The sequence below is a fragment of the Haliotis rufescens genome, unplaced genomic scaffold, assembly GCF_023055435.1.
Source record: "Haliotis rufescens isolate VD_foot unplaced genomic scaffold, xgHalRufe1.0.p SCAF_9, whole genome shotgun sequence".
Taxonomy (NCBI): Eukaryota; Metazoa; Mollusca; class Gastropoda; order Lepetellida; family Haliotidae; genus Haliotis; species Haliotis rufescens.
This window is the reverse complement of record NW_025964383.1, coordinates 12,977,029-13,002,625: the sequence shown is the minus strand read 5'-3', so window position 1 is coordinate 13,002,625 and position 25,597 is coordinate 12,977,029. Positions and strand designations below refer to the sequence as shown.

At 40.7% G+C, this 25,597-nt stretch overlaps 1 protein-coding gene across 1 annotated transcript; it reads right to left on the bottom strand.

Moving 5' to 3' along the window:
* Window positions 1-9,717: 9,717 nt before the first annotated feature.
* Window positions 9,718-25,240, bottom strand: LOC125377431. The gene is made up of 7 exons (XM_048390766.1): window positions 25,151-25,240; window positions 20,178-21,235; window positions 19,893-19,951; window positions 19,622-19,726; window positions 19,146-19,206; window positions 18,903-18,971; window positions 9,718-10,843 (listed from the first exon to the last, which is right to left on the bottom strand). The coding sequence occupies exons 2-7, from the start codon at window positions 21,232-21,234 to the stop codon at window positions 10,188-10,190; spliced, it is 2,007 nt and encodes a 668-aa protein (XP_048246723.1). The 5' UTR covers window position 21,235; window positions 25,151-25,240; the 3' UTR covers window positions 9,718-10,187.
* Window positions 25,241-25,597: the final 357 nt, after the last annotated feature.

Genomic DNA, 25,597 nt, shown 5'->3' with positions numbered 1-25,597 from the left:
ATTCACAAAAGTAGACATTCACACAAGCGTAGTATATGTGAAGCATGAAATTTAAAAAGTAAAAAATGTATCAAGGTCTTACCGTATAGTATCTGGTTGTAGCCACATTGCCGAAATGGTCAGTGTACCTTCAGGACTTTCAACATAAAGATAGTGCACGCTGCTTACCTGTGTGAATAATAGTTGATTTGTCAGCCACAGAGTTATGTGTGACTGAGCTATCGCGGATGGTCTAATTTTCTGATAATATTGTCAATGATGTTGTTATAACTTCGGTTACACTTATCTCGACAGAATTGCATAACTGAACTTGACCGAGTCACTCTTGATAAAGGTGTTTACGGGTTCGGTTTAGTTTGAAGAAGCAAACCTGACCAGTATTCTCGTGTAGGCGTGGTACACGTGATTATTGGTTTAGAGTGATAAGGGGTTAAGGCTTAAATTTGTTTGCATAACCCTGACCAGTATTACAAGCCACACTGGCCGTGAACTATCTGAATCGCGTTATCAGTTTGACCCTCGGCATTTTTAAGGTATTGGGGCGTTTTCCGTTGGTTTGTTATATTTCAAAAGTTTATATAATTTGTGAAGACACCCAATTCCATTCGTATCTCATGTATCAATATCAAACTGTTATGATACCAGGTGCTCGTAAAAAGTTGAGCGTTTCATGCTCCGTTGGCATCCGTCACAAACACATGCAAAGGTAGCCACAGCCTGTTCGCTCTGATATATTTCAGTAAAAAGAAATAGGTCTTCAGCAACCCATACTTGCCATAAAAGGCCACTATGCTTGTCGTAAGAACGGGATCGAGTGGTCAGGTTCGTTGACTTGGTTGATGCACGTCTTCGTATCTCAATTGTGTGGATCGATGCTCATGATATCAGTCACTGGATTGTCTGGTCCAGATGCGATTATTTACAGACCGCCGTCATACAACTGGAATATCACTGAGTGCAGCGTTAAACAACGAACAAACAGTCAATAGCAAAGACAATCGAAATGGAAAACGATAATCATACCAAAGCCCCCGCCCTACCCATTTAAGGATAATGTCATTTGCAAAATATATATTCGATAAAACAGTACTGCGTTTCCCATCTAAAGGTCGATTCTCATTCATGTCACAAACTGTTGTCCTATCTCCTGCACATGCACTAATATTTGCAGAGAGCATGTGCTTGGAATACATCACGGCATGGAGTTGTATTAATGTGTAATCACACCAATCAAATCATGAACCGAGTGGAGGTAGCTTGTGTGATTGTGTGGTCCAGACTTGATATTTTACAGACCGCCGTCATGTAACTGGAATTTTGCTGAGTGAGGCGTTAGACAACAAACAAACAATACCATGTGTATTTTCGAAACCTCAAAGGATTTGCTTCAATTCTGTTAAAGTAATTTCTTCACCTCTATCCCACATAACAAACCTAAGGAAAAACCTGATTCCTTGACCCATGGGGCTTTTGTTTCAAAACGCAGGGACCAAAGATACAGTCACATATCTATCTTCAGAGGTTCAGGGTAATTTGTCAAATTGAAAGTAAATAACATCTGAAGTTTACTGAGAAAAACTTTTGTGAAATGCTTGACTTCCTCTTTGATAATTTCTCTGTAAAATGTGGGGGTGAGACATTTAGGCAAGAAGTAGGCATCCCCATGGTGACCTATTGTGCTCCGCTTCTTGCTGATCTGTTTCTTTATGAATACGAATCGGAATATCTGCTCGGTTTGGCAAAGGCAAAACAAGGTAATCTGACTAAGACGTTTAACTTAAACCTGCAGTGAAAGCATGTTCGGATTACGGATTGCGTGGCTGATACGATTGCTACTCCCTTGATGTCATCCATGTTTTCTGGTATAACCCTACACTTGTGTATTTGTCGTCATTCACTTGATGCTCAGTTAATGAATTTATTACAGGTATAACTAGTGTTAACACTACTCAGATTACCTGGTAAAGATTCCTATTTTGCATTTCTTGTGTCTGGGGTAATTATTCAAACTAAATCCAGGTTTGAAGTGAGGTAAAATGTGTGTTTTGTAATATGCACGTGGCCGCAGCCCAGCAGGAGATGAATGATCAGTTGATATACTTTTTTGTAAATCAACGGATCATTCCTAGCCATCAAAGAATCAACAGAAAATACGTTGATTGATTAATGACTGTTATCTTGCACAGTGGACATGTCAAACGTAAGTGTAGGTTTACTAAAGCAGATTGAATACACTCATATCATGGCGTGATGTACCGATGTAAAAACAAAATATTATATTCAAAGGTTAACCGATAATACGTTGATTGATCGCTCATTGTTATCTAACTCAAGGGATTTTTTAAGAACCGTGGATATTATGAAAATAGTTGTCACGTGGGCTTTCTCACCTGACCCTTGGGACTTGACACCTATGTGAATCAACTGAAAAAAACCAAGTGGTCAGTTGAGAAACGAACACGGGTTATACTATCCCGAAACGCTATATATATTTTAAAATATTTGATTGTAACAGAGACACGTGACATCGAAAACGTTTCTTTGTACAACTGCAGATGTACGGGATATTGTTCCTTTATGCGGATATTCACGGATACATTCCTCGAACAGGGAAGCTGCCTAAAATTATCCATAACTTTGGTAGGTTGTAATTATGACATTTGCATTTCGTTTTCATTCATTTGCTATAGCATTGAACAGAATCATTCTTGTTCCTCTACGTCTTGGTTGGGAAGTTCTTCAATGCGCGATAGACGTTGTTTTCACAAGTCTTTTCCTAAGCTTGTATATATTACAGTCAATGTGTAAAATGTGATTCACTCAGGCAATTTATAAAATGTCAAAATATTTGAAAAATAGACTGAAAAATCTGCCCATTTATTTAACAGATTAACTAAAAATGATTGAGACGTTCAAAAGGGCCTCAGAGAGCACAATAGATTATTTATGCTAGGATTAGAAGCCAAACAATATAGAAAAGTATTTGTATTCCTTACATTTTCAGTCACTTGGTGATGATATTAATCATAAAAAATGTTTGGAATTCGTTATCATAATAATACAGATAGACATATTTCTCAGTCAATTTGTAAAAATAAATATTCAGGCCTTAAATACATTTTCTAAGTGTAAATGTTACACATTTTGACTGTAAAAATATATACACTATAAAGTGAGCAAAGCTCAGGTGAAATATTTACGTTGTGTTGCAAGTCAAAATAGTGTAAACGAAAATCGCAAAATTACCAAGCAAGTGACATATCAAAACTTCGTCATCATTACCGATGCTACCCACAAAGATACCTACATTTCCTTTTATTTTCCCAAATTGAATTTCCTTTTGTTGATCAATGTGACCATACGTCCTTATACTATCAATAAAAGTGACAAATGTGCTTACAAGGCAACACAGGTCGCGAGGTAGTCTAGATTTCTGCTATATCATCCGGGTACCCTAGGAGAAACAACAATAACAGATGCAACAACCAGTCCCGGGGAGTTGCTTCAGATCAGTTCCCCTTTAAGCTTCAGGTATATCGATGATCTGATATCGTTAATTAACCGTCAAATGAACAATTCCTTCAACTGATTTACCCACCTGGACTAGAATCTCTGATTATTACTCTCGGTTTGTCTGCACCTTATACATGTCTGTGTTTATATCCAAAGTGGCATACGGCAAGGGCCACTTTATTTTACCTTGTGCTGATATAACCGAAATAAAAAAGTCGAGTCATGAGCATCGATCCAGGCAATGGGAATACGATGACATGCATCAACCAAGTCAGCCTACCTGATCACCCGATCCCGTTAGCAGCCTCTTACGACAAGCTTAAGCATAGTCAACTTTTGCAGCAAACATGGGTTGCTCATGACCTATTTCAACCTGCATTTTCACGGATCAAAAGCTGGTGAGTAGATGCTTTGACTTAAACATAACCTAGCGGTATATCTGTTATATGCTGACTTTGTTTAATCATTTAGTGAGGAAATACTTTATGCATCCCCAAAGAAACGCGATACAGATTTTTTGAGCAATTAAATCAAAATTAGCGGAGCAAGAGGTGCAAACCTAAGTGGTTTAATGTGTTATAGTGTCAGTGACAAATTTCCCGGATCAAAATGATCACAACAAGTACATGCAAACCATTAGTCGGGAAACACGTACGATTCGGAAAATCGCACCCAGAGTATTAAGAAAAGGGCCATGAAGCTGCACGTACTGCACGTGCAGCAACACTATGAACGGTATTAAAGAGCAGGGTTTTTTAATGCCTGGCATCTGCGTCAATCGAACAGTGACAGTTCAACAACATGCCAAGATTTACAGAAGTGCAAACATCGTAATAGACCGTTTGCAGGCAGGGGAATCCCGATCAGCTGTAGTCAGGGTTTCAATGTGGCACTCAGCACCATCACAAGGCTATGGGATCAGTCAGAATCTCCGACCAGACCTTACGAAACCGTTTAAGAGCAGCATGTCTACGAGCAAGACGCCCTGTTCGAAGCGTTATATTGAGGATCAAGATTTCTCCTTCGTCGAGGGAATGACAGAGCACGGGTCTACAGACGTCGTTGAGAACGTTACGCCGGAAACTGCGTACAGGAAGTGGACAGGTTTTGTGGGGGTAGCGTTATGGTGTGGGCGACTATCTCTCATAATAGCAGGACAGGGTTGGTTGATATCTAGGGCAATCTTACGGCTCAATGATACATTAATGAAATTCTCCTACCACACGACCCCCAAACTGCAGCCAACGGCAACGGTGTATTTCAACAGGGCAACGCTCGACTGCATACAGCACGGATCACACGAGCCTGTCTACACAACAACAACGTTAATGTTCTCCCTAGCCCTCCAGATCCCCGGATTTGAACCCGATTGAGCACCTGTGGGATGAATTGGATAGACGGCTACGCCGACGTCAACCACGTTGCAGCAGTTGACTTTTGCGTTGCAGGCCGAGTGGGTACAATTTTCCAGGATATGATTCGCATACTCGTCTCTTCCATGGGCAGGAGATGTCAGGCCGCTATAGATTCCAACGGACCTTGACCTTGGACTTTTCCTATATACCGATAACTGAGATGACTACAATCACCAAATGTTCTCCCCAAAACATTTTGGATCAATACCCGTTCAGTTGCTCGTGTAAATGTATTTTCCTACCTCACACAAAACTGGCTTAGCGTTTCTTTTTTTTGAAGAGTATATATAATCGACGTTCCACTCGAGTAAAATAACATGTAGAAATAGCGCTTCATGCCCGAACGACTTTCAGTCCACAAAAACATGATAAGCGGAACATTTTTTAATTTTCTCGTCAAACACAATGTTTATCTTATCTGCAAAGTTAAGAGATTAACTTGTGGCTGCTCCACTCGTGAAAATACCAGTCACTTGATAAGAGTAACACATTCTAGATCGTACAAGACAAGACAACTGTCCTCTATTGATTTCCCTCTTATAACATTGAGCAGATGAAGATGATGATGATGATGATGATGATATGTATGTGTGTTTGTTTGTATTTACGCGCCGCACTCAGCCGTATGCCATCTATATCACTGCGGTCTGTAAATATTTGAGTCAACCCAGTGTCTGGCTTCATCAGTAACATCCCGTCTCGTCGGATGCAATGGCAAGCATTCAGGCAAGTCACTGATCATGAGCCTGTGACCACCCGATTCAATGTTGTTGCTTTGTACGACAAGCCGACGATGAGATTTACACCGACGACATACAGGACGATTTGCGCTCTCCCTCCCTCTCTCTCCCTCTCCCCCCGTCTCTCTCTCTCTCTCTCCCTCCCTCTCCCCCTCCCCCCCCCCCCCCTCTCTCTCTCTCTATCTCTCTCTCTCTCTACATCGCACGTCACTGAAACGTCCAAGAACTATCCAAGTGACTCCAAACCAAGGTATGTAAGATCGATGGTCATGTCCTGGACAACGGTCAGGGGCGCCAATACCGAGATGACACACTTCGACCAATGTCCGAAAACCACGTGTTGAGCCGATAACCGATTGAAAACGAGGTTCCGCGTCATACGGTTGTTTAAGCGCCTGATCTGATTTTTTCGATAATTTTTTTATTATAACTCAGCACACACGCCATTAGGAGAGCAAAACTAATCCAAGATCTCATATCAACACAGCATTCTCGGTTAAATTGTTGTCGTGCTATTTTACGAACGCTTCTCTCCGATGTCGAGATACTGTGAACTCCATAACATTCTGTGATAACCTGAGATTCGAATCCAATGTGCTTTATAAGAAATAAGAAGGTCGCACGCACGCACGCACGCACGCACGGACGCACGTCACTGTATAAGTGTAATAATCTTATACGTGACGTTTAACCCTATTTCTCCTCACCACCTCTGGGAAAGTATTTCATCCACAGTGCGACCACAAAAAGTAAAATATTTAATTTACGTACAAATTTGTAAGCAAATAACAATATAATGATCAGTAACATAATTTTATTTTGCAGATTGCATTTAACTAAGATGAAAAAAACATTTCAATTATCATAAGAAATCTCTACTAAAATGTAGTGTGTTCAGAATCAGAATCAGTTTATTCTAAAAAAACACAAAAGGTGGTCAAAGAGCACATTACAATAACTAATTATGTATATGTACAAATTGCAGACAAGATGGCAGTTAATAACAACATGTGATTACCTAGCATTTTTATATACGAATGGACATTTTTACAATAAATCTCGATACATTCTTTAGATCCTGTGTGTTTGTTGTTGATAAGAGTTTTACAAATTTTATAATATTTGGGCATTCAGTACAATATGATGATAAATATGTTTTTAAAAAAAAGAAAAAAGTTCTAAAGAATGGGGTAACAAAGCTGCCACGTCAGACAGAGACAGGGGCGCTTCAACATGTACGTCTAGTTCGGAAGGGGAATCCGACGACGTTACGTCAGACAGCTAAAACGACGCAACTACATGTACGTCTAGTTCGGTAGGGGAATCCAAGGACGTTACGTCAGACGGCGATAACCAAACCATATCCATGACAACCCAAGTCGTGGTTGTCTTCTGTTGTTAACTCGTGGTCTTCTTAGTCGCAGCAAGTGATGGGGTGATGGGGGGGGGGGGGGGGGGGGGGGCGGTGTCGTTGTTGGTGTTGTGTTGGTGTTGTTGGTGGTCGTGTCGGTGGTGTTTGTTGCTGGGGTTGGTGTTGTTGTTGTTGTTTGTGGTGTTGGTGTTGATCTTGCCGTTGTTGTAGTTGGTGGTGGTGTAGTTGGTGGTGTAAGTTGTCGTGTGTGTTGTTGGTGATCGTGTTGGTGGTGTTGGTGGTGATAGTGTTAGTGGCAGCACATGCATAAGGTTTATACTATGTTTCACATTATGTTACTAAATATGAAACAGCTTATGAGTTATTTCAACCTTCAGTCCAGCTTGTTGCCTTGAAATCGTATTCGGAAACTGAACACATATTCAACAAATGTTATTGAGGAACACTGCGAAATAATATTACAAAATCAGGTTATAATGGTTAAAGTTTTCACATCGATTGTCCACTTGCATGGGGACAATTAGTAAAGTCCATTTCTTGTGTTCCCCGGCATATTGCTACAAACTGTGACATCACACGCCCATGCATTTTTTTTGTTTGTCTGTTGTTTAACGACACATTCAGCAATTGTCGAGTTATATGACAGCGGTCTATAAATATTCAAATCTGGACCAAGCAATTCAGTGATTGACATCATGAGCATCGATCTACGCAATTGGGATACGATGACAAGCATTATAGCTAAGTGGGGAGAATTATCATTAAACTACCCACGTGTTATCAAAAATGAGTTGACCATTATAACTTGATAATGCCCTCATATTGCTTGACTACCTTTGTTAGGGAGTCAGCTTTGACGTCATCTGATTTGTTCTTCAGTGGCATTCGTTGTTTGTTGATTGCAGTAAATATTTCAAAAACCGATATTGATGTTTATATTTATCTGAAAACAAATTCTATCTATTTTATCTATAATAACGGTAACGCTATTTTTGCAGGTAATAATCAGAAGCAGAAGCCCTCCATCTTTTAAACTGCCCTCCTTCGTCCTGCAAATCAGCAAGTTTTAAGTAAAATATTATTTTCAAAACAATAGCTTATCGCAATGTCACTTGCTTTATTTTGTTTGATAAACATCTAAAGAAATCCCACTGCTATCCCCTGTCAGCATGCAAAACGAGGCGACAGCATCCATCGAATGGTCAGGTTCGGTGACTTGCCTGATTGTGTGTCGTACCATGTACCATGATAGATTTACGTCACCCATGAAGATCAAAGTAAGAATAAATCTTTAGCAACACGTGTAAGTTGTGAGAGGCGACTATGCTTGTAAGAGGGCACAAATAGGATTGGATGGTGAGGCTCGCTGACTTGGTTGATGCATACCATCGTATCCCAATTGCGAAGATGGGTGGTCTTGACGCCAATCACTGAATTGTCTGGCCCAGACTCGATTAGTTAATGATCACCATCATACAGCTGGAATATTGTTGAGTGCGGCGTTAAACAACGAACAAACAAATGAACAAACAAACAAAAACGTTTTACCTTTTATCTAAATGTTACATACATTTACACATATCACATCAAGATTACAGGTTCAGGGGGTTATAGTTGATAGGTGAAGGAGAGTCCTTCTTTCACACAGAAGACATGTTTGACTCATGCAGTTGGCTCTGAGCAGATCTGTGTGTTCATATCACGATCATTGCCACCATAACGACAACGTTTGACAATTATTGTCATCATCACGACAGCGCCTTGACAATCATTGTCATCATCACGACAGCGCCTTAGCAATCATTGTCACCATCACGACAGCGCCTTGACAATCATTGCCACCATCACGACAGCGCCTTGACAATCGTTGCCACCATCACGACAGCCCTTGACAATCATTGTCACCATTATGAGAACGCCTTGACAATCACTGTCACCATCACGACAGCCCTTGACAATCATTGTCACCATTACGACAGCGCCTTGACAATCATTGTCACCATCACGACAGCGCCTTCACAATCATTGTCACCTTGACGACAGCCCTTGACAATCATTGCCACCATTATGACAACGCCTTGACAATCATTGTCACCATTACAACAACGCTTTGACAACCATTGTCACCATCACGACAACGCCTTGACAATCATTGTCACCATCACGACAACGCCTTGACAATCATTGTCCCCATCACGACAGCCCTTGACAATCAGTGTCACTATCACGACGGCCCTTGGCAATCATTGTCATCATCACGACGGCACCTGAACAATCATTGTCACTATCACCACGACAGCGCCTTGACAATCATTGTCACCATGACGACAGCGTATTGACAATCCCTGTCACCATCACGACAGCGCCTTGAAAATCATTGTCACCATCACGACAGCCCTTGGCAATCATTGTCACCATCATGACAACGCCTTGACAATCATTGTCACCATCACGACAGCCCTTGACAATCATTGTCCCTATCATGACAACGCCTTGACAATCATTGTCCCCATCACGACAACGCCTTGACAATCATTGTCCGCATCACGACAGCGCCTTGACAATCATTGTCACCATCATGACAACGCCTTGACAACCATTGTCACCATCACGACAACGCCATGGCAATCATTGTCACCATCACGACAGCGTATTGACAATCACTGTCACCATCACGACAACGCCTTGACAATCATTGTCACCGTCACGACAGCCCTTGACAATCATTGTCACTATCATGACAACGCCTTGACAATCATTGTCACCATCGCGACAGCCCTTGACAATCATTGTCCCCATCATGACAACGCCTTGACGATCATTGTCCCCATCACGACAACGCCTTGACATTCATTGTCCCCATCACGACAACGCCTTGACAATCATTGTGCCCATCACGACAGCCCTTGATAATCATTGTCACAATCACGACAGGCCTTGGCAATCATTGTCACCATCACGACAACGTATTGACAACCATTGTCAACATCACGACAACGCCTTAACAATCATTGTCACCATCACGACGGCGCCTTGACAATCATTGTCCCCATCACGACAACGCCTTGACAATCATTGTCCCCATCACGAAGTCGCCTGAACAATCATTGTCACCATCACGACAGCCCTTGACAATCATTGTCACCATCAAGACAGCGCCTTAACAATCATTGCTTTCTTCTCTTCTGTCATGCAGATGTCACTGCCCACTACAAGTGTCATGCTGACAGTGAGGAGATGTGGGTTATACACCCCGAACATCGGCCACAGTGGCTGACTGGAGTCTACATTGTCTAACGTCGACATCACTTTATTCTCCTTCACATCAGTGAAGACAATCTTCTTCCTGATGTCATCATAGACAACACCGCAATGTAGTGTGTGTGATGCCCCTGCTGTGTTGGGGAGAGTGTCAGGCAGACACAGCACATACTTCCCCTCCTTCCATGTCTGCCTGCATATCCCGTCGTGTGTAGGACAGTGGGCGACCTGCATGCAGCAGGAGCTGGATTGTCTTCCTATATGATGAGACACGTCCCTCTGCTCCTCCCTGCATACACCCACCTCCAGGATGAGGTCGCCCCCTTTGAGTGGTTTGTCCAGACTGACCCTGTTCAACACCTCCCAGTACTGGGGACAGCCAGCCCGGGGGTGGGGGGCAGTGCTACATGTGCCATGGTACCTCTTCAGTCTCCCCTCCCCTGCAGGTCTGGTATCCGACTCCCTGTTGACCAGGTCTCCTTCTGTGTTGATGTGGACGGAGTCGAGATTGACTCTGTCTTTGTCATACTTCAGATGTATACCTACAACATATGAATGTAGTTTACAAGTGAATAACACATGAGACAAATTGGGATATTAAAGTTGTACTAAAATATCCAATTGCAAGGAATGCACAGCTAAGTACAATGTACTGACATACAAATGATGTAATATAATCACAGTGCAGTAGTATGTGCATCAGACCTTCTGTGTATTACGTTTTGGTGTATGTATACTGTAATCTTTTAACCTGAATGTAAAATAAGTTAGTAACAGGTCAGGTGTAAGAGGTTCATCACTGAAATATTTGCAGTGGAGATTCTGAATTACTAAAACAAAAGGATACACAGAGCCCAATAATCACGCAGAGCGCGAAAACTCGCGATCACAGTTGTTCACCGTCGTTTAACAGAAACACGAGTGAACGCGGTATAATGAGGAAGAAGCTTAAAATGAGGATGTTGAGATCACAGTGTCACGTGACCTGGTGACGTCATCCGGTAGTTGGTGGAGTATGGTGTTGCACGTTGGAGGACGCACATGGGGCTGGGGGTTTGGCGATGGGCGACAGGAGATGGGCAGCATTATCAGAACAGGACACAAACAGTCAATAACACAATAAACAATAAGCGACATTAAATGTAGTGAACAAGTCATGTTTGAAATATTTCTGGAACATTCTGCTATTTTATTATTTGGAGTATGTTATAGTGTTCTTCTGTAAACGAAAAAATGTTGAGACCAAACAGCAATTAAATTAATTGTAAACATACAAATATTTTTTAAAATGTCCTGGCGCTTTGCTGTCAGAATAAACGTCGTGCGGCACGTGCGAAATAGACCAGCCGCCCGCCCAGAACGAGCAAATCATGTTGACACCGCTCCAGCCGAGGCGCGTGCTATTTGATTGCTCTCAGTTTCAAAAGCAGATGCCAGCAGATGAACAATTGTTGTCAATTTCATTCTTATGATTTCTGAAAATTGGTTTCGAAAACATCACGACAAACATTTGGTTTTGTGAAATTCAGATCAAATGCGCTCATGTCATTGCGTGGACAACATATAGGTTGATTTCTATTATACCACAGAGAAGGAATTACGAGTGGAAAGAGAACTTTCGCGTTAACTAACTGTGAACACGCATGTTACCCTGAAAACTGACCAGTGACCAGCTGTCGACGAAGACCAATTATCGCTTAGTCCCCGCTACAGCGCGCACGTGATCGCATCTCGTTTTACCTTTGCTCGGTTTCATTAGAAGAGAGAAATATTTATCTACAAATGATAGACAAATATTACTCCTGTGAATAAATATTAAAAAACATACCATATAATCACCTTGCTGAAATACAACTTTAGAAGAGACACGCGGGCGGTGTCACGTGACTAACTGACGCGGAAACAAAAATCCAACAACACGATGATGCACTTTCAGATCTGTCATAGCTTACTTTCTGTCTGTCATTTCTTCCCCCCAAAACAATTCTAAAACCTATTTGAGCTATTTTCCAAATGTGAATAACCCTGTATATAAAGCACATTGGTCTACGTCAGTTTGCAGACGACAAATTGATAAAAGCATTTGTTATTAATTGTAACAAATATAAAAATAGCTTGTGATACCAAAGAAAATAAAAAAAATGTAATTTGTAAAACTGAAGCAATGTGCTTTATCACGTGGCACGTGCTGTTTAGATGATGGCGATAACTGGTACAGTTGGTCGACAGGGATTTTTTTTCCACTGTTTTGATTCCCTGTCGTTGCGTGATAACAAAAAGCTAATGATTTTTGTCCACGTACAGAAATACGTGCATTTGCCCATTTGCAAAGTTTATTGCACAGTTAACTTTGAACGGGGATATTTCAGAAATAACATGAAAAATGGCGATACCTGGTCGGTGACCAGTAGGGATAATTTTGTTATTATTTAATAGGTAATGTTTTCAATAATTTTTGTCAATGGACGCAAAGCCAAATTAGCAAAATATAACCTGTAAATACAAGACAATAACGCTGTTTACTAGAGTTTTACGATGCAGGTTATGAACATTGAAAAAGTGATATTTCAAGCAGTGAGGTAGCACTTTCAGTCAGAAATGACAGAAAGATTTAAATAAAAGCGACATAACAAATCACAATTGTATGATTGTACGCGATGTCGAAACTAAATGACAGTCAGGATTAGAAAATCAAGAGATGTATGTCCCTCACATAATTGAAGCACGAAAATAATGATGTACATTTTACCCATGACCTAAGGACCGCCTCCGGGGTCTCGTGGTAGAGCGTCCCCCCGAGAGTGGAAGGTCCGGGGTTCGATCCCCGGCCGCGTCATACCAAAAGACGTTCTTGTTACCCTGTCTGGCGCTCGACATTAAGGGGTTAAAACAAGGACTGGTCGGCTCGGAGTATACTGTGTCTGAAATTTTACATTTAGGGTTACGTGTTAACTCTCCTTTCAACCCTTAATGTAAAAATAACGAAAGGAATTCCACTGCAATGATGTTTGGTTAAAAAACAAACGTAGGTTTCGTGCCGAGTCAAATATAGCCACTTAATGTTTAGATTTTTCGGATATGAAGTCTATACCTTTTCTATAGCAGTTTAGCATATCCTGTAGTAAGACCATTGTTGATGGAAAATAGCGAAAAAGAACATTAGGCATACGGCCTGTTGAGTATATTCATGTCAGTTATAATTAGGAACCGACCATTCCATGTTCTGTGGGAGCTGCCATAAGTACACCACGGAACTTCGGACCACCGAAATCGCAGTGTGAATAGATTTCGCATGACGGATGACGCACGGCGTACAAAAAGAGAGGGCAATACGTCGAATAAGCCTCACGGACATCTAACAATGCGACAACGCAACAATGTGACAAATGTTGCGTTATCGCATCGCGCTTTGGCTAATTTTGACCCTTTATGCTTGTTTTTGCAAGGGCGACAACGCCACAATGATCCTTGAAGTATTTCATATACAACTGCAACATGTGAGGACACTTTTAGGGGTGAAACGAGATTCCTGCATATTATAAAGAGACAGCCAATATTTGACACATTTCAAATCAGCGAGCGACCGAATAGAACATCTGCCAGAACTATGTCACTAAACCCCAAATTCCAGCCCCGTTTAAAAGTTATATTTACTCATTAGCACAAAGTGCATTTTGTATTTTGAATGATGCCTCATTCATGGTGTGATATTTCTAATCAATACCTTTTTGCTTCAGTTTTCTATGATGATAACGTAAATGTACATGATGATGAGAAATGTTACAATCGGTCGTCAGAAGAAAACCGCGTTCGCTGTGCAGAGTTGCGTCCCTTTGACACGCCAGAAACCAAGCTCCTTCCCAGCGCGTGACACCTCCGTTACACTCTCGGTAACATCTCTGCCACCAGTGTGGGCGCGGCCATTACAAGAATCTTGAAATTTGGCCTCTAACCCCAAATGTAGTAACGTTCATACCTTTGTTTATGTCATCATAGTGAATTTTGAAAAGGTTTTCGACTGACCATGTTTTCCAGATGAATTTACTTTGTTGTTTGTATAATCAGATTGGTTCTAGATTACAGACTAACGGAAAATCAACCATCTTCTTCATTACATTCTTACTATTTCAATAACATGATAGTTTTAGTGAAATAGAAATTCAAATTGACAAACAAAGAAAGTAATTTAGCAGGGGTAAGGGTATTCGGTGTCACGACAGACGTCACTTGTTTGTAAACATAACGGTCATTCTGTTGTGAGTTCAACTCCAAGCATGGTTGGGGCCACCTAACACAGTGGGGAATTTTGTCCGGTGGCAGCGATAGTATAGAGAGTTCCGCGAACGGGCTATTGCTGCGATGAGCTTGCACCAGACACCTATGATTGCGGGTTCGAATCCCGGTTCGCCCCGATTATGTTTCTAGGTTTGTTAGCACCATACCCGTGCTCGTGGGTTTCACCGAAGTAGTAAACGTCTGAGTCCTGCATCACCTCTAGCCTCCCTCCCACATTTAGCTGACACGCCGTAATATAACTGGAATAATGTTCAAAGCGGCGTTAAAACCCAACTAACTCACTCGCTCAGAAGAAAAAATGAAGTTTGAAATATGGATGCCAGAGATGGAACAGTTTCGGAACCAAAACCTAACGCCCGAACTCCCTCGAAACATCTCACGTGGACCATGCAGTTCATCTACAACGTGATGAACGCCTATTGGTTATTGACATGCTTCAAACTGGTTGAACTCAGGGAGAAGTAGTTGTAGCCAATATGTTCAATTTGTCTTCGTCAGTGATTTGCAGACGCTGAAACAGGTTTCTGCAGACACAAAATGTTAATGATGGACCCAAAAACAAATGGCGTTTAGAAAGTGGAAACTCGGGGAATCGCGAATCACTCTGGATAGACGTCGACGAACGTCAACGTGAGGCAACATTAGACTTGACGGTGGGTCTGCACTGATATGGGGCAGGATCACTATGACTGCCAGAACGCCACTGCATATTGTGCTTACATGTAGGAGGGTCACTGGACAGTACTACCGAGATAGCATGCTAGCGACGATAGTAGTTTCGTTTTCGCTCAATGCTAGTCCACGTTTTGCCTTTCAAGACGATAACGCTCGTGCCCACGGTGTACGTATCGTAACTGACTACCTCCAACAGCAAAACATCACACGATTGCAATGAGCAGCCACGAGTTCTGATCTCTCCCCTATAACGCATAATCCAGGGACGTGTACGCCAACGTCAACGGCTACCGTTAGCCGAATTTGGCCAGTCGCTGCAACATTAATTGAAAAGAATCCCGCAAATTGTCATTGGGACATTGATTCGGACCTTGTCGAGCATAAACGACAGTTTGACCAGAGTTAGGAATAACTCATTATTGATCAAGTCATCTCAAACGTTTATGGTTTTTACCACACACGCATGTCGCCTTCCTTGATTGTTTGTACCCTTACAATGCACCGCCAACATGTTCTGTTCATAAGTATGTAACACCTAGTCATTCCTATGTCGCATCCATTCATTCCAATCACTCGATACTTCTTGGTATTGTTTTGTAGTAATGCTATATGCAATATTCCAAACTCTATTTTGCCTTTAAAATAAATTAGCTCCTGTAAATTGTCCGTTTCGCAAGTCGCCGTCTATAATGTTCAAACGAAGGAAGTAATAATAAAAGATGTCGGCAGGTTAGGAGGCGGATGCAAGGACAATGACAAGACATACATGCAGAAGTTCCAGTGTCTTAAATCTTAATGTGTGAACCTTGATATCCACGTATTGGGGGACTAGGGTCACAAACAGTGTATAAATAATGTTCAACGTTTTGCAATAGCAGTTTCATTACACTGGAACGATAATCTTCTTAACACATCACAACACACATTTGTATTCACACGTGAGCGACACACAGGTTATTTAGAACCAAGTCTGTGAGACTATATTGTCACGTCTCAGTAACACGGTGACTTTATCGGCACGCGAATATTGATGTACTTGAATTTATTCACACACGCAACTCACCATACACAACAGTGTCAATGGTAACAACATGACCAATTTAGCGGTTAAACAGTCCACTGTACCTGCCTGTACATGATACTCACGATTAACACTGACAACTTCATACTGGCTCGGTTTTTATTATTGTGAGGCTTATGTTAAAATGTTTCAGATATTACATCTTAGAAGTAGAACGAACTACGCAGATATTGCACGATATATACGATATGGAACGATAATCTTCTTAACACATCACAACACACATTTGTATTCACACGTGAGCGACACACAGGTTATTCAGAACCAAGTCTGTGAGACTATATTGTCAAGTCTCAGTAACACGATGTCTTTATCGGCACGCGAATATTGATGTACTTGAGATTATTCATACACGCACAACACCATACACAACAGGGTTAGTGGTAACAACATGACCCATTAAGCGGGTAAACAGTCCACTGTGCCTGCCTGTACACGATACTCACGATTAACACTGACAACTTCATACTGGCTCGTTTGTTTATTTTCTTGAGGCTTATGTTTAAATGTTTCTGATATTTAATCTTAAAAGTAGATCGAACTTCGCAGCTATTGCACGGTATACCGAACATCCCGAGGGTGCATCAAACGTGTAAAAATGTCTGCCTGGCGTTACAGTGATTGCATCGTCTTTCTTCTCTCCAAGGTCCCAATTACGTCGTCTGAGATGGCGGTCGGGTGCTCGCAATGTGTGTGTCCCCAATGTCCGTGATCTGATTATTCTTTCAGTCTTTATTTTTCTGCTCATTTCCTTGATAAGTTACAGCTGCAGTGAGAAACACTGTTGGAAACCACTGTCACCACCCAACCCTCCCCCGACCCCCCTCACTTCTTTCCTCACTCATTTCTTCACAGCAGGTGGTCAGGCTCGCTGACATAGCTGATGCATGTCATCGTATCCCAATTGCGTGGTGGATCGATGCTCATAATATCAATAACTGGATTGTCTGATCCAGACTCGATCTCGAATATTTGCAGACCGCTGTCATGTTGCTGGAATATTTCAGTCGGTATTTTCCTGCTCATTTCCTCGATAAATTATAGCTGCAGTAGGAAACACTGTATGGAACCACTGAAACCACTGTCACCCCCCATCTCGTAAATTGTAAGCAGTTAATTCCACCGAATGGCTTTCATGTCGGGGCATTGGTGGCCAAGTCGCCCCTGGTACCCCAATTTGCTGACGAATTTCAGAAACCTATAATCATGTTTGTCAGCACCTCATACATGACAACTGCCTAATCCCTCTATCACTTTCTCCGTTCCTCCCACACAAGCTGACATGTCGGTATATCACGGAAATACTTTTTACAGAGGCGTTAAACCCAATTCGCGCATTCACTCTTTTGTGTCACTAAGGCACTGGACTTTACAATATACTATGTTTGTTTTACTTCTAACTTATTCGTTATGTGTCACTTAAAATGAGGCGTGGCAGAAGTTTGTGATCTTTGGTTTATTTTCAAAATTAGCCTTGAATATCATTTGTCAGCTCATGGGTTCTTCATCAAAAGATTGAAGGTCTAAGACCTGCATTACTTCGGGGTTTTCACCTATATTAGGCTGCTACCAAATTGTATAACTGAATTGATTTTTAAAGTGGCGTTATTCACAATACACTCAATCACCCCTCTGGCTAATATTTTACTGATACCATAGGCGGGGAGAATGTCTTCATATGGCAACTGTCTTTGGTTCACTTTAAGGTAAACATTTCCAAGACGATGATATAGTGGGTAAGATTTGTTATAGCGACCGATTTGGGACAACCTTTGTCTGCATGAACAAAGGCTAATTACCTGTAGCCATAAAATATATATGTCTATAATCTTAATTGCAATTACTTAAAATATGCAAATCCAAATTGTATTGTACGTCGACTGTCAGCCAACCTGGACGAGCTGTGCAACTTTGTAACTCATTATTTACTGTTGTTTATATTGTTGACTTAATCCGTGTCTGTTGACCATGGATATAAAATCTTTGGACTTGTGACTGACAAAGAAATATAGCCGCACCCTCAGCCTAGCTAGGGGTAGGTTAGGCGATCCGTGGCACCAACAGAATGTGCTGACCTGGCACCTAGTGCTTCTTGTATATACATATATCTACCTGTCTAAAGCAATGTGTATATACCGCAAGCCTTCTATCCACTCAATGATGTCACTTCCTACAGAGAACCGTACCTCGACCCCGTGCATATAAGAGTGTGCAAATAATCATGAATAAATCAACGTCACACAAACGTGTTGTGAATTAATCATTTAGCAACATTAATCTATAATGACTGGTGTTGTACACAGCAGTTACCAACGTGTCCTGTAATTGTTTAAGTAGTTAACATTGACCAGGTAACAATGACAGCCGATGACACATAAAGACAGCCAGCTCCTGACCTTCATTAGCCCAAGCATGAGCCACTTAGCTACTCTATGCCCCACAATCGTAGTTGGTGACTAAAAGTTCCATTCGTGTTGACGTTTTATATTACTTGCACATGATGTACATCAAAACCTATATCGAAGGAGATACATGATAAATGTACTCACACTTCACCACCATAGATCTGTCTACAACTTCTGACTTCAGCAGTTGAATACCGCATTCTCTAGCCACACCTGAAACATCAATATATACATCACCATATATATGTATGATGAGACAGGGGGACTTCGTGTGTTGGTTTCACTCTGTTTACCACTCTCGGACATGGAGATTCATGTTCAGTTGTCAAATGTATCCGAAATTATGTGATTAAGGGAAGTCAAAGAAGAAGTGTGATACAAATTTACCAAGTAAGACATCCATGGTTTTTGAGGCTCTATTCTCTGTGGTTTTCTTCTCCTTAATGCGCTGAAAAAATAGCACATGTATTATATAACAAAGCACGTGCCTGTCATCGCATCTCATGGGTCTTGGATTTTCAAGACTTGCAATAATTAACGGTTGCCATTCTATATCAAGGATTCATGACACTCTCATGCGTAGTGAAAGGCGCTTTAAGATTAGGGGGCTGGCAATTAATTCAGAGAACAAACACACGCACACACACTTACACTCACCATCATATCAAATGATCAATCCTAACTGGATGTTTAAAATGAAGGAAAGAGAATCATTGTTTTAACAAGTGCACAAAAGATTTAAAATGTTTTAGATAAGGTGATTTCAGAATATGATATTTTCTTTGTAACAAACATTTTTGAATATAAGAGAAGATGCTGACATGTCGAAAGATGTGAATACATGTAAGGTAATAATAACACACCGATTTCCAGCATTTGATTTCGGCATTGAGCTTGTCTGGAAGTGATTTGAGGCTTTCAATATGTTTCTCGTTTGAAGCAATTTTCGTCTTCAGCTCTGTTAGGTCCTGCGAAAATACAAGTATTAAATGGTCTGACGCACTTTCTCTCAAAATGATAAAACATAGTTATGACGATTGAGGCAAATGTGCTTTTGGTCAACCTCTAGTTGGCCAGTTTGTTGGTGAGTGTGCACGCAAGATTTCATGATATTCCACGACTGATTGAACTCACCATTTTGTGTTTCCTTTCCAAGTCTTCCATTAAGTCATCGTCAGTCTGAGTATCCTTTTCTGAAACAACAGACGAATAACTCCTGACGATTAACACCGGGAACGTGTTATGTGCAGTCTACGAACATTAAATCTTCAGAAACAAAGCATGAGTCTTAGAAAGAGAAACATATGAAGAAAACAGAGGGGCTGCAAACGAATTAGAACGTCACAAGAAGTTGCAAAAAAATGTACGCATACAAAGAATGAATAAACCTTAAATGATGTTCAATAACATGATGAATACCTTTTACAGATTCCTCATCCACTTCCCTTGGCAAAATGGCACCAAACACTGATATGTTTGATATCAGTTTTGACAAGCTGTTGGTGTTGAAGACAGCTGTAGGTACGACATGTGTTTGAGGCGCAGGAGTTTCTAGGTACATGTAGGTCCGAGGTATGTCCCCTACATAACGCTCCAGATCCACGATGTCTGACTTAGAGGAATAGAGGAGGACTTTGGCGATGTAGTCTAAAAGCCCAGTGCATGTCTTCCAATCTTCTTCACAGGTGGTGAGTTGAGCATATAGAGTTGCCTTGGTCTCCTTCGTCTGACTTTTAAGATCGATCAGAAGTTCCTTCTCTCTTTGGTCAAGTTGTGATCTCAGAGATTGGAATGTGTGGCCAATAGTTTCTTTCAAAGAGTTGTGTGTTCTGTTGGTGGATTCGGTTCCTTGCCTGATGCTCTGAATGTGTGATTGCTGGCGAGATTGTACATTTGACAGCTCATTCTTATGATGGACCAGCTGTTTTATAACAGTGTCAGCAACTACATCTAGTTCTACCACTTCATGATTTGTATGATCATCAAACCTACATTTCGTACAGATTAACTTCTTGCAGCTTTTATCAAACAGATAAAGGGGGTGGTGTTTATGGATACTGCAGAAGGCTGGGATGTTCGAGACTGTCGGTTCCATGTCACTGAAGTTTTGAAGTACATGTTTCCTGGTAAGTTTGAGTCTGCTGTGCATGTTCTGGCAGTATTCACAGAGGAACTCTTCACACTCCTGACACCAACACACAGCCTGATTTCTATCATCTTCATTTGTACAGACGAGCACTGTCGGGTGATGTTTGACTGTCAGGTGGGATATTTCCTTCTGTCTGACTACATCCGTCGGGAGACGTGTGTCTGTGAGGTTGACCTTCCTCTGACATGTAGAACATGATATCACACCGCCAGCTACAGAAGTCACACACGTCTCACACACAGCGTGTAGACAGGGCAGTAAGTAGGGGACTGGACCTTTCAGGGTAAACTGCTGCTGACAGACAGAACACTTCGGGAAGGTGTCCATTCTGAAAGACAGAAAACTTAAATGAGCGTGGACGAAATGTTTTCGAGAAACGAAGCGACACGTATTAAACTATTGTGCACGTATCTTAGGCGGCACATTACAATATGATATACAACAACATGTACACATGCACATATTCACCAAATGCATTACAATATCAACTTTACTCACTGTCAACCTGTGTCATATTTGGCACAATGACATTATAACACCCAGCCATAAGTCAATCAGTCTGCTTCACTCGCACTACAAAACAGACATGTTGTTCATATCTGTAGGTACATGTAAGATGTAATGTGTGTACTAAACAACAATATTACAAAAGTATGTATGATTGTTTACATGAATACAATTTAAACGTTTTCAATGTCCTACATGTTTACACTTTAAACTTAATTTTACCAATCTGACAGTCTTATCAAACACATATATGGGAGGTGGGACAGCCTTTTGGCCTGTGTTTGATTCATCACTAACCTAATACCAACAACAAAATGTAGTCAGCTGTTTAGTACTTTCTAGTTGCAGCACAAAACGATGATACACAGACTCACTATGCACATACATTCAGATACTCCATATATCATATACTGTTTTACACATTCGTGTTGTGTGAGTGAGTGAGTTGGGTTTTACGTTGCTTTTAACAAACTTCCAGCTGTATTATCGTGTCTCTCATATACTTATAGCCATGCTTAAGTACACACACAGGTAAGTATCATACGACGGTTCATTCATTCTTTCAGTCAAACATGAAAAGCAATGCGACTATCGATCAATAAGCAGGTAACTAAATTAAGTTTGAAAAGGTTGAATGTCCCAAATTTTACGACGTTGCATACAATGTACACATGTGCACATATGTAGACAAAGATGCTCAATAAATATAACACATTTACATGCATACATATTCATAGCATTCATGTGTTTTACAAATAATAAGTATGCCAAAATAAACAAGTGATCTAACCTTTCAGATTCTGGTCTTGCTGCGACTTGTTATGTTTGGACTGAAGGTGCAACAATGTGCAGGTAGTCTGTTGTATCAACATGAGGGACAACACAAGACAAAGAAATGAGAAAGACCATTACACAACACTACAATACAACCTGTCAGCCATATGCCCCTGATGGACATGACACATGGCTACATATACATACAGGGTAATGCTAATGTGTGATACTATTGGAGGTAAAACAACAAACAAAACTACAAAGCATATATCCTTGTGTTATGGGATTATGTTAATGACACTGGGTAATAATGATTGCCTGCACTTTGAGGCGTCTTCAACATACATTTTTCAAATGACTGAATCCTGATAGTAATTTGATAGCATGGCAATTTTTACAACATTTGAACTATTTTGATAGATAGGGAAATAGATAACACGTAATGAATTATGTGATTTAAGTTCAAACATGAAATGGAGTTCAACATCAATGCATCTGCTGTCACACAGTTTACCGATTCCACTTTATCATACAAAGTCTTGCTTTTGTTATTACACCGCAAAGGTAAAGCATATAGTTGAAGAATACTAGTTGAACATAACAATGCTATTACACATGGTGGCCAGGTCTGTCTTCCTGCCAAGTGTAATTTTTTCATCAGTTAATAACATTGCATCGGATAACGATCCTCAGGTCTTTTCGATAATTTGCAACAAAAATCTACACCTTTCAATAATAATATATGCCTGTTCTCCCGCGTCCTGCTAAATAGCGTTACTTGAACATTACTTGAGTTGTTTACCAACTCCCAAAATATATTTACAGCAGTTTGTGTGCAATCTATCTCCAACTTTTCTTTCTTGAAATCCACTTACTTCATCCCCAAATTAAAACATTAGCTTTATCTGCATTTTTGAATTTAAATAATGCATTTATAAACAAATTTGGAAAATTACTCTATATCTTTTTAATAACCAGAAGAGGCTTACTAGCTTTGTTAACAAGAGTAACTCGACACTTTGTTCAAGATAATCTTGTTGAAAATTGCTGCCCTAGGTAATTATTATATGAAGACGTCTTTAATGGCTTACCGACGATTATGACCAACTTTTCATATGATCGAAGAATGCCATTAATTTCATGTTTACTCCATGAGGCAACGCAACTGTACATATACAACATTATAACATGCAGTGTCTTTCCTGTTGAGAATAGGGAATAACACATTTAGCACAGTGCCTGCAACCATTTGTAGTGAAAGGGAGGTCTTTAAACCTGCTGTGATGTCATACATGAGAGAGGGGTACTGTACGTCCGCATGATTCAACATAAGGTGGCGTCAGGGTAGATTTGATGTGACCTGCGCTTATACGGTTAGTGATTACAGTTCTCTAAATATATTCACTTTGTGACTTATAATTATCTGAAGTATATACCTGACTGTTTTACTGACTATATTGCTTGATCTCTTCACTTTATTCACCATATGACATTAAAATATAACTCACTCACTATAGACCCGTGAAGATCCGGGGTAGAATAGGTCTTCAGCAACCCATGCTTGCCGTAAAAGGCGACTATGCTTGTCGTAAGAGGCAACTAACGGGATAGGGTGGTCAGGCTTGCTGGCTTGGTTGATGCATATCACCGATCCCAAATGCGTGGATCGATGCTCAAGATATTAATCACTGGATTGTCATGTCCAGACTAGATTATTTACAGACCGCCGTCATAAAGCTGGAAAGGTGCTCAGTGCGGCGTTAAACAACAAACAAACCAACAACCAACACTAACTATATATGACACATGGTTCCATCATTAACACAACTACTCGGATAAAACTGTCCTATCTTAAAGGCACGACAAGGTAGCCAAATCTGATCTTCCTCTTTTTAGTGAGTGGGTTCTTTTGAACATTTAAGTTGTATCAAGGTGCATCAGATCCATCACTTTGATCAACTCCAGGAACATGGGTTTGGTGTTAACAGCCCAGTGATACTAATCAAATAATTCATGATAAGGCAGGACAAAAGGCAAGACATGAGTCACTTTATCAGCTAGGACAAGATGTAAGGGAAACGTTGCATTACTAGCTAAGACAATATACTGGTATAAGGGAAAAGTAACTTCACCAGCTAAGGCAATGTACGCACTAAGACAAGTTATAAAGGAAGAGTAGGTTTTTGTAACATTGATATGGGCTGAGCCTCAGTCACATTTTGATCACATGAACATGAATATCATGCTAACAAATAATTTGTCAAAATCTGGATTGGAATGCATTATACGGGTAATATGTAATGGCTGTGGTAGTTACCTCTGCACTGTTAATTGTGGTACCTTTGACAGCCGAGCCATTAATTTAGTTGGATCAAATAAAAGTATAACAGCCACAAGCATCAAATGGTATATACAATTCCACCATGATACTAAAAAATACTTGACTTTTTTATTTGTCCATTCGATACCTCAAATTCAAAATACCTTTCCACACAAAGACCTGGCGTTTGAAAACAGTGTTACATCAACAGCCTACAGCCTTTGTTGGCAGGTATCGCTATCAGGCTGCAATATTCCTGCTTTTATGTTAACATGATGCCAACAGTGATATGATGTGCCTCCTTTATTATCGGACGTCACCAAACATTATGTCAGGAATGTTGTTCGTACGGTAATGAAAGTTATCTTTGCATTACTCCAGCTTGTACTTCATATTGAATAATATCAACCCGCATATTTTGAACAAAGTATAATCGGGTATCCGATCGGAACAACCGTGCACACCAAAATAGCAAACAAATAGCGTTCCAATATCTACAAGATCATGTGGGTTGTTTTGCATCGATGCTCAAGTAACAACATTATGACTTTAAATCGTAGCAGCACAAAGTTTCTGAATTTGAATAGTAAACTTTGGAACTGTAATTCATTCACGAAACATGTAAGGGGTTTTACCACTCACCTTCAGTGGCGTAGTACTCTGATGATCATCACCAATAGATGTGCGTTACTGCACACTCTGGAGTGTGGGACATATCTCACAACCGTGAACAGAAACAAGCCTTTAAACAAGAGCAACCTTTGACTCGCCAATGGATAACCTGTAAGGTTATCAGCTCTCAATACACCACAGTGCATGTCATGTATGAGGTGAGGTGAGGTGAAATTGGGTTTAACGTCGCGTCCAAGATTATTGCACTTATATAGCGACGTTGTCATGTATGAGCCTGATCGAAGCAACCAATATCAGTTAGTGAATATTAGAAATAATTAACCCTTCCCAATCCAATTTTAGTCAGCAGAGTATTATCACACACAGTTAGTTAGGATTATAGATTATTATTTTTTGCTCCATGAAATAAGATATATCTTGCAAACAGTGATTAAAATGGAATGGCAGGTTACTCCT

What these genes read in the sequence shown, in the direction of transcription:
- LOC125377431 (XM_048390766.1), bottom strand. Translation starts at nt 21,234, where the DNA reads ATGGACACCTTCCCGAAGTGTTCTGTCTGTCAGCAGCAGTTTACCCTG. An exon ending in AAATCAAATGCTGGAAATCG is followed by an intron (nt 19,207 to 19,621) that starts GTGTGTTATTAT and finishes CTATTTTTTCAG; the next exon opens with CGCATTAAGGAGAAGAAAAC. An exon ending in CAGATCTATGGTGGTGAAGT is followed by an intron (nt 10,844 to 18,902) that starts GTGAGTACATTT and finishes CATATGTTGTAG; the next exon opens with GTATACATCTGAAGTATGAC.